The 10,663-nt window shown below is 38.1% G+C and overlaps 1 protein-coding gene across 4 annotated transcripts in view; it reads left to right on the forward strand.

The window, feature by feature from the left end:
• The window catches only part of MTUS1 (microtubule associated scaffold protein 1), a 105,953-nt gene that overhangs the window by 44,358 nt on the left and 50,932 nt on the right, over positions 1-10,663 (forward strand). The window contains exon 1 of one of the 4 annotated variants that reach the window (XM_007459902.1): positions 7,768-8,248. The exons of the other annotated variants lie outside the window; for them this stretch is intronic. Coding sequence (XP_007459964.1) covers positions 8,128-8,248 — 121 coding nt within the window. The 5' untranslated portion in view covers positions 7,768-8,127. Of the gene's footprint in view, positions 1-7,767; positions 8,249-10,663 lie in introns of those variants that run through there. 4 annotated transcript variants of the gene reach the window in all.

The raw sequence follows: 10,663 nt of genomic DNA on the forward strand, positions 1-10,663 counted from the left end.
AAGTAGTATAACAAATCAAAACATATGCATATTTATAGCCACTTCATTCAACTAAATTGCTTTCCAAAAGCTTCATATCCATTTATACAATGACTGACAACATAAAAGAGTGCTGGCATCACCATACTCTGGTCGACGTTGGGTATTATTTTTTTTTTAATTTGACTAGTTTAATAGTTGAAAATCCTGTATCACTGTTTTAGTTGTAACCTTTAATCAGTAATTTCAAAGACAGTTCCATTATCTCGTAAGACAGTGAAGAGGAACAGAAAGAGAATGAACTTTTCAGGCATTGACTGTTGGTTGAAATCTTGGGATTGCCGCATTCCACTTGTGTCCTGACCTTGGGCTAGTTGCTAAGCCTCTCCAAAGCCTCAAATTTCCCATTTGGAAACGTGAGAATATTTTGGGAAAAAATCCCAGTATAGAAGTAATTTTGACGTCACAGAGTTGTTATATAAAAAAACTCTCAAATGATAGCTGCCTTTGCTACTAGGGACAGTGAAGAGGATAATCCTTTTCATTGTTCTTATGGTTCTAGTGGCTGTACTTTTAGAGCTCTTTTCCAGGAGATTGAATTATTTTAAATCCTTCAAGCAGGAAAAACCAGAGAAAGTCAAGAACCATCCTCATAGGGTCTAGCTGTTGTAATTTATTTAAAGATTATGGTGCTGTAAGAGTCTAGCCAACATTGGCTCTAAATAAAACTTGGCTTACTGTTTATAAGGAAGATGCCACACATACCATTACTATTATTGCCATGGTTCTACCACACATGAAAGCTCTTAGGAATACCAGAGCACGAGAGTTGTATTTATCCTGCCCCTTGGTTCTTTTACACAAGATCATCAGTCTCAGGTGCCGTGGTGTCTGCCCTGGAAAGTAGGAAATACACTGCTCCTTCCATCCCCACCCCACCACTAAATCCCCCTCTTCCAAGTTTTGGAAGATGGTTGAGAGTTGCACACCTGCTCTGAAGAGGTAATACCAGTGTGACCAGCGCTTTCTCTGGTGAGAGTAGGGATGAGGCTGTCTTCCTTTTTTTTTTTTTTTTTTTTTTTTTGCAGTCCGGGGGCCTCTCACTGGTGTGGCCTCTCCTGTTGCGGAGCACAGGCTCCGGACGCGCAGGCTCAGCGGCCATGGCTCACCGGCCCAGCCACTCCGCGGCATGTGGGATCTTCCCGGACCGGGGCTCGAACCCGCGTCCCCTGCATCGGCAGACGGACTCTCAACCACTGCGCCACCAGGGAAGCCCGAGGCTGTCTTTCTGTGTTGGTTTATGATTATAACTCTCCTCTCACACTTAAAGAGCAAATGCTATTTTGGCATGTGTTAAATTTAGTGTTCACATCAGGGAAAAGTATGGATTGTTTAGTAAATCTTGTTGGAACAAGGACTATCATTTTTATCAGGAACTAGAGCCCTACTTCATATACTACATGCAAATATATTCCAGACTGAAGTTTTAAACAAAATTTAGAGTGATAAGAGCACTAAGAGTATACACTTGTATAGAAAAGGCCTTTCCACGAATGTCACAATGAAAGAATGGGTAACTAGTTATGACAACAAAAGTTTTAGACCTCCCGTTTGTCAAAAACATTCTAAGCATGGTGATGGATGTTAATTAACTATAACTAGACTCGTTGTGATCATTTCACAATATAGACAAATACAGGCATACGTCAGAGATACTGTGGGTTCAGTTCCAGACCACCACAGTAAAGCGAGTCACATGAATTTTTGGCTTCCCAGTACATATAAAAGTTATGTTTACACTATAGTGTAGTCTATTAAGCTGTGCAATAGTAGCATTATGTCTGAAAAAGGTACATATCTTAATTTAAAAATTCAAAACAAAAATCAATTACAGTAGTAACATCAAAGATCACCAGTCACCATAACAAATATAATAATAAAGAAAACGTTTGAAATATTGCAAGAGTTACCAAAATGTGACATAGACACATGAAGTGACCAAATGCTGTTGGAAAAATGGTGCCATAGACTTGCTCAACGCAAGGTTGCCACAACCTTCAATTTGTAAAAATACAATATCTGTGAAGCACAATAAAACGAGGTCATGCTTGTATCGAATCAAAAAAAGACAAATATTGTGGAATCTAAAACATAGAAGGAATGAATATAACAAAACAGAAGCAGACTCACAGATAACAAACTAGTGGTTACCAGTGGGGAGAGGACAGGGAAGAGGGACAATATCGTAGAAGGGGAGTAAGAGGTACAAACTATTAGGTGTAAAATAAGATACAGGATGTAATTAACGTACAGCACAGGGGGTATAGCCAATATTTTATAATAATTTTATTTTTTTAATTTTTTATTTTTTTAATATATTTATTTATTTATTTTTGGCTGTGTTGGGTCGTCGTTTCTGTGCGAGGGCTTTTCTCTAGTTGCGGCGAGTGGGGGCCACTCTTCATCGCGGCGCGCGGGCCTTTCACTGTCTCGGCCTCTGTTGCGGAGCACAGGCTCCAGACGCGCAGGCTCAGTAGTTGTGGCTCACGGGCCCAGTTGCTCCACGGCATGTGGGATCTTCCCAAACCAGGGATCGAACCCGTGTTCCCTGCATTGGCAGGCAGGCTCTCAACCACTGCGCCACCAGGGAAGCCCCTTATAATAATTTTAAATGGAGTTTATAAAATATGAAATCATTTTGTACGCTTGAAACTAACATAACATTGCAAATCAACTATACTTCATTAAAAGGTGGGAAAAGAAAAAATTAGACACACACAAAGAAATATGAGGGACTAAGAAACATGAAAAAAGTTTACGAACGTCAATTAAAATAATGTGCTGTCAGTTCTTGTCTGTTTTTAAGAGTAATACCCACTATTGGTGAATGCGTGAGGACCAGGTGCCTCGTACATGCCACTGAAGGGGTATAAATTACTACAGCCTTTCTGGACAGAGACACTTTGGTGACATAAAACAAAAGCCTTCTACCCTGGAATTCCATTTATCAGAATTGATTCTAGGAAAATAGTTGATTGACTTATTTATTGCTTTTCAGAAATGTTTAGAAGGGGGAAAATTGGAAACAGTATGAATGGTTTAAACAACAGGTGTTGTTTATGTTCACCAACATTTTAATGATATTTTTGAAGCCATTAAAATAACAACATAGAGGATTATTTAATGCCCTGGAAAGATAAATGTGAAATTTTTAAGTTTAAGAAAACTGGTTACAGAGCACTGTGATGTACAGGTAATTTAACTTTTTTTTTTAATAATTTTTTAAATTTGTTTTTATTTTTGGCTGTGTTGGGTCCTCGTTGCTATGTGTGGGCTTTCTCTAGTTGCGGCGAGCAGGGGCTACTCTTTGTTGCGCTGCGCGGGCTTCTCATTGTGGTGGCTTCTCTTGTTGTGGAGCACGGGCTCTAGGCTCGCGGGTTTCAGTAGTTGTGGCACACGGGCTCAGTAGTTGTGGCTTGCAGGCTCTAGAGCGCAGACTCAGTAGTTGTGGCACACGGGCTTAGTTGCTCTGCGACATGTGGGATCTTCCAGGCCAGGGATCGAACCCGTGTCCCCTGCATTGGCAGGCGGATTCTTAACCACTGTGCCACCAAGGATGCCCCTAATTTAACTTTTCAAAAAAAATTATACATTGAACATGCTTTTTTTTTCTTAGTTTTTACAAACAAACATTGTACATGGATAAAACATTACTGCTCTTATTTTGGGAGACCAAAGAAATAAAAGGCAGTGCCACTGATCTTGAAAAACTTACAATCTTAAGGGTGGGTGGAGGTTGAAATTTTTTCTAATTGTTTTATGTGAATTTTTGGACAGTTATTCACGATGTATCTTAGACATTCTTTTCCCTACTAAGGAAGAGGACATTATGGAAATATGCATTATGGAAATATTGGACTCTTTTTTTTTTTTTTTTTTTTTTTTGCGATACTTGGGAAGTATGTTTGCTTCTAAACATCAATTTCTTTGCAAATAACATTGCAGATATCCAATATCATCTGTTATTTTTATTCACATTCTCTAAAGGTTACTATTTCTGAAAGTCTTTTTACTTGTGCAGTTTGGTTTATTTTACCCAGTTATATACTAAGTATATTTACAGATACATCAAATCAGTAATAGGACTCTCAACCACTGCGCCACCAGGGAAGCCCGGAAAAATTAGACTCTTGAGTTGAAGTTTCTACCATTGAAATAGAGATTTGAACTTAAACATTATGATTCATAAAAATGAAGAAAATATGGCAATTAGTGTTGTGTTAGGCAGAGGAAGGAGGTAAACGTTAAGACTGATACTCCATGTTGGAGTTCTGGGGAAGATTGGTTGGATAGAGATACTTGAATCCCTGGTTTAAATATTAATCTCCAGATTCTTGATGATCATTAACAACAACAAATAAATCTGTCCTAGTTGGATGTATTTCCTAACATCTAAGCAACCCCGCACAGCATATGCTAGAATCATAACATCATTGTTTTCTAAAGTCCAGTCATGAATGAAATGCACACATTCCTTCACAGACTGCAATGGGATCTGTGATTCTTGTTTGAACCTACTGTGATATTATAACACATTGACCTGCCAAACACTTATATCATCCATAAGATACCTTTAGTTTTTTAAGCCTTACCAAAGACCTTATACAATTATTTATTCATTGTTTTTGTTTGTGTCATTAATAGAAACTCAGTCCATATCATGTGCTTTTAAGAAAGGTATTCTGTCACTTAAACTTTTTAAAAACTTTATTTTTATGACTCTGATCTCTGTTTTAAAAAAATTGGTAAAATACCGAAACATAAAGCAAGGGAATTAAATACCATGCCTACCCCAATTCCTAGAGTATTGCTGATACTTTGGTATATTTGCTCCAGTATTTGTTACTCTTTTTGTTTAAAGTTGACATCCTAATACACATACAAATTTAAATCATGGGTTTGTTTTCCCACTTGACATCCTAACACAGGCTTTGCTGTACTTAATAAAGATTCATCTTATTCCTAATTTTTAATAACTGTAATTACATTTTTCTATCTTAGGTACCAAAAGTTCCTTAAATTTTTCCTTACTGTCCTTGGTGATCCTTATGTTCTCTTAATTCAAATTAAGACTTTTTGTAATAACAAAGATGAACACTTTCTTAAATTTGGGTACTTCTATATTTAGTATAACTAAAGAAACTACAGTGTGCACACAAGTGGTAACAGCTGATCAAATAAGTAATCGAGGAAACGTTTTGAGCCAGTTTTAAAATCTGTGCTTCCCCAATCCCCTGAAGTATATATATTATAAAAGTAATTGGAACTATACAATAATTGCTTATTCGATTATTTAAAAGAGTGCATACATATAAATTGTTTAGGAGTGTGCTTGGTATGTAGTATATTGTATGAGTTGGCTGTTAAGGCCCCTTTTGCTTTGGTGCACTTGTGATCAACTGCCACCAGGGGGCAGACTGTGTTTGGGAAAGAAGGAAACTCAGCTTGAGCTGTTCTTAGTCGTTCATCTCAAACATCTTTTTCCGTGTGTGTGTGTGTGTGTGTGTGTGTGTGTGTGTGTATACGCGCGCGTGTGTGTGTACACTTTGCTGTACAAACAAGAACTACTCCTCTGGCTTTTGACTTTTCCTTCTGACTGGCACTGCTTCTCTTTATTCTTGTAGTTCCTTGCTGTGCTGTTTTTTGTTGTTTTTTGCCCTTGAAGGGAGAGTTCCCCAGAGAATGGGAGACACTGCAGGCCACAGCCACACAGGGCCATGTAGGGTCAGTCACAGGGAGAAGCAGGGAGCCTTGCTGTGCTGTTTACAAAGATCGTTAGCGACATTACTGTTAACTCTGTGTGGTGTAGCTTAGGGTAGTTCAAGTAGACTTTCTAATGAGTATGAAGAATTGGTGGCATGTTGCTAATTTCTTCTTTTGGGCAGTCTAGGCTAAAGGATTTCCCCTTTAACCAGGATACGTTAGAGTTTACTGTTACTTAACTATCAAAACTAAACAAACAAAAAAACTTAACAAAACAGAAAACATCCTATAGGGGGTGGTGTCCTATCTTTAATAATATCAGTGTTCAGTCTTCTGTTTATAATTTTAATGCTGATTTTTTTTTTTTTTTTTTTTTGGTATGAAGTAGCTCCAAGATCTGATAGTGAAGAGAGTGGCTCAGAGGAAGAGGAGGAGGTAAGAGTTCATTTCCTGGCTGTCGAGGCCCACAGTGCTGTGTGGTGTGCCGGAGCGGGGCACGAACCCGTGTCCCCTGCATCGGCAGGCGGGCTCTCAACCACTGCGCCACCAGGGAAGCCCTTTAATGCTGATTTGTATCTTAGTTTGTTTTAAACTTTTTATGGAGGTATAGTTGTTTTACAGTGTTGTGTTTATCTTAGTTCTTACAAGCTTTTTTTCTTTTCTTGGTGCGGGTGGGGAGGAGAGGTGCTTTATGGCAAATTAATTTGCGGAATCCAGGAAAATGGTTGCGGTTTAATAATAACAAATTGTGATAGAGTGAAAAGGCACCACCTAAATGTACCTTTTCTAGACTTCAATTCCTTGATTATTTGTGCTTGCATGGCCGTGGGTGCAGTGTTTACAAGACGCCTTGTCTGTGCAGGAACAGGTTGTAATTTTCCTGCAGCTAACCCCTGGCAGGTTGTTGGGTTGGTCTCTCCACAACCTCTGAAGTGGCAGGCTGTGGGGCGAGTGAAAAGGGAGAAGGAATTACTCAAAATTTCCTTTCCTGCCTGTCTCCTTCCCTCTTCACACCCTAAATGCTCTACAGAATTTCTTGAAGAGTAACTGCTTCCTGCATATTCTCATAGCATTTAATAGTCACTTATGGTTAACAGTTAACTACATTCATTTCTGTTCTGAGTCGTGGAAATCTTGGAAACACACATCGATCATTTTTCACACATTGTTTTCTTGTGCTTTTTAAAATCAAAAGAGTTGGACTCCTCTTGGTTTAATAATATTAGCTTTACTTAAGTGAGCATTTTGTAGGTGCAGTTTTCTTATGTCCATGCCTTTATCTTTTCAACCTCTTTTGGTTTTTTTGCCACCACATTTTAATGTGCTTTAACAAAGGACTCTACTCAAACATTTACGAGATCTCAGTTCTTGCTGATAAACAATAATCACAACTTCCTGATGTTCCTAGTCTCAAAACATTACAATCTTGAGAGGTCACCTGATTTTCTATAAATGCAATTAGTCAAGCAATAATTGGAGTCCTTAGAATACTCACTAATTTTTATTCCTCTGGAACTATTATGTTACATCTGGTAGAGAAATTGCATTAACCCCTTATTGCTGGCCATTAGTGAAGTCCTCAGAATATGAGTGTTAGAGTTGAATTTTAACCTTTTATCAATCCGTCATTAGTATATTATAGTAATAACGTTTTTTTGAAGTATAATTGACCTATAACACTATGTTAGTTCCAGGTGTTATAGTAGGAATTTTATTTAAAATTGTAATTGAGAACATTTATTGCTTGAAGCCGTTAAAAATTTTTTTTGTCCAGGGTATCAGGTTTATATATAGGTTTACATGTAAAATATCTGAAAAAAATGCCCAGTGCTACTGGGCATATTCACACTAGTAGTGTGAATATAATTACAATTTAAAAAATCAGAACACAGATTACTTTAATGAAGTCTTAATTTTTTATAATTACTAAATATTAGGCACTCCTCGAAGTAGTTATTTCCCCTTAAGGATCCTCCAACTCATTACAGAGCCTGTGACATTATTGGTTGTTATATAAAGCGCCTAAGACCACCCACTTTCTCCTCCCCTTCACCATCTCTGATGAAAACCATAATAAGCCCATAAGCATGTTTGGTGTGATGTCATTCAGAGGCTGCTGACTGCTGGGTCTGCTAGGAGGAGATTTTATTCAGAGGAAGAGCGATGTTTTGGCAACATCTGGGAGTAGAAACGGAAGCCAGAAGCACTTGGATAGCTCTGGGGTTTTTCTTTTGTGCATGTACGTGGAGTGACGTCTGGCATGTAGGCATGTTTCCTCTCGCTGTATTTCTTGGCCTCGAAGAAGGGTGCTGCGTTTAAAAAGACAGTATGTGAGAATCCACGGAGCTGGTTCTTCTGTGAAATCTTTCCACCTGCTCTGAAGACATGTTGTTGTCTCCCAAGTTCTCCCTGTCCACCATTCACGTTCGACTCACTGCCAAAGGATTGCTTCGAAATCTTCGACTCCCTTCAGGGTTTAGGAAAAGTACTGTCATTTTCCACACAGGTTTGTCTTGCGCAGATCTCTCTTTACCGTTACACGGGGGGCATCTTGATTAACTTGCAGGTGTTTATCAGAAATTTTCTAAGGGGATAGGTAGCTGGCGAAAGAAAGTTCCAATGAGAGAATGAGGCGAAATTTGTAAAAATAAGCAGTTTTCTGTTATGTTTCAACACATGTGTATGGTACTTTTACTGTCTGCAAGCTGATGTGTGCTCGGTTTGTTTGTTGAAAGCAGAATTGTTGCCTGGGTGCGCCCAGCTCTTTGCTCTGACACCAGCCGAATCTGGAAAAATCAACACCTGTTCAATTACATTTTACTTCACATGATTTTGGAAATAGGACACAGGTAAATTAAGACAAACAGTTCTCTTTCCTTTAAAGAAGCAGATGAAATGAGAGGGTTTCTGGAGGTTTTCATTACGTAGTTCCTCATTGAGATTGGACTAGGCTGGTTTGGTATGCTCAAAGATTTCCACGTTCTAAACATTTCTGAAATAAAACATCGTAATGGCCGTGGAGAGGTAGGAAATGAACCACAAATTAAGTTTTCCAAGCTTCATGGTGGAAACGTTTGCAGTCACAAAAGACTGCCTCTGATCTTTAATGCTTGTATCTGCTTTTTATCTTCTGTGCCTGAGATAGAAATAAATGTAGGGTATATTTTAGGCACGTGTAAACCTGTGTGTCCACTTTTAGAGGATTCATTTGCCTACTGTGGCTACCTCTTGTTTAGATATAATTGCAACTGTGGTAAATTAAGTTGATTTTATGCTATAAAAACTGGAGTGTTATTGTATTGAATTCGGGCTGGTTAGTGGTATCTGTGCTAGAATCATGAGTATGTAAATAGATGATTTGTTGTTTCCTGTGAATGCCAGCCCTTCTGGGTCGTGTTTTCCGTCTCCGTCCCCAGTGATTTTTTTTCAGCTGACTGCTTTCAGTTTTCCCAGGGGCATCTCCCTGCTCTGTGGGATGACTCTTCGTCATGTTTCATAACTCCCCTTGACCTGTCACTGGAGTCTGCCAGCCTTTCCCTCTCGATCTGAGCTGACAGCTGAAGGTAAATGGATAAGTCAGGAGGGAAACAGTGGCTCTGTCTCTCCCAGCCTAAATGCCACTGTCACTTTTTCAACCTTCAAGAATAAAAAGGTGAAAAATAAAAATAAAAGGGTGCCCTATATTTGCAATAATTTGTGTAATCTAAAATAGCTCCAAATGGCTTTTAACTTTTTTTGACTTTAAAAATGATATTTCTATGTTTTAATCAAAACCTGTAACACATTCAGTTAGATTTTATATTCATATATTTGTTTTCCATTAACAAGAATTTTAAAAATCTTGCAAGACACGTAAGTTTTGTTTAAACGGAATCATGGAGAAGCCTCTGGTGGTCCTTGACCCACAGCACTTTAAAATCTTCATACAAAGTTATCCGGCATTTAGTCATGGCTTTTAATTTTAACTTAAGAAAAAAAATCCAAGTCAAAAAAGAGAATCAAACAGTACAGAAGGTTGTACAATTCCAAGTGAGCCTCTTTCTTACCCAGGCCCTGCACCCTTCCACAGAGGAAGCACCCTTCCACTCTCATGGGTGCTTGTTTATCCTTCCGGTAATTTTCTCGTCACATATAAGCCTATGCAGGTTCTTTTATATCCCTTTTTGTTTTACAGAAATGGAAGCTTACCATATATACTCTTCTATAGCTTACTTTTAAACATTAATATATCTTCGATTTTCAGGTTAACACATTTATCTACCACATTCTTTTTAGTAGTCTTGTAACATCCCGTTGTTGGATGAGCCATGGGTTATTTAACCAGTCTTCCATTAGTGAACATTTTAGGTTGTTTGTACCATTTTTGTGGAGCAGATAGCTTTCCAAGGCAACTTAAGCAAAAGGCACAAGGCTTTTATTACCAGAGTTTGACTAACTAATAGTGATATTTTGGGTACTCTTTATTTTTTTTAATTTACATAAAAATATTTTGAAACATTCATTTGATTGCAGTTGTAATTTTTAGAGCTAGAGTGTACTTAGTGGTGCTCTAGTTTACCTGATTTTACACCAGGAAGTCAGAGGCCCAGAGAAGTGAATTAACTTGCCCAAGGGCACACAGTCAGTGGCAGGAATGGGATTAAAACCTGGGACCTCTGTTAAGAATTTTTGGTTTTTTTAGATTTTTCCAGCTGTGAATTTTGCTGTAATTCTGTTAGATCTAGTGAATAGCAGTGATGGAAAAAAGAGTTTTGTGTGGGGGAAGCATTTTAAAATTATGTGAAGAATATAATTCTACTTACTCCAGTAAGCATCTTTTGTGACCTTATCCATATTACATAACTTGAGGGTCTGAGAAATCTTCCAATAAAACAGATATTGAAGTCATCGCTTTTTTTTTTTTTTTTTTTTTTTTTTTTTT

This window comes from Lipotes vexillifer, unplaced genomic scaffold (genome assembly GCF_000442215.2).
Source record: "Lipotes vexillifer unplaced genomic scaffold, Lipotes_vexillifer_v1.1 scaffold614, whole genome shotgun sequence".
In the NCBI taxonomy this organism is placed as follows: Eukaryota; Metazoa; Chordata; class Mammalia; order Artiodactyla; family Lipotidae; genus Lipotes; species Lipotes vexillifer.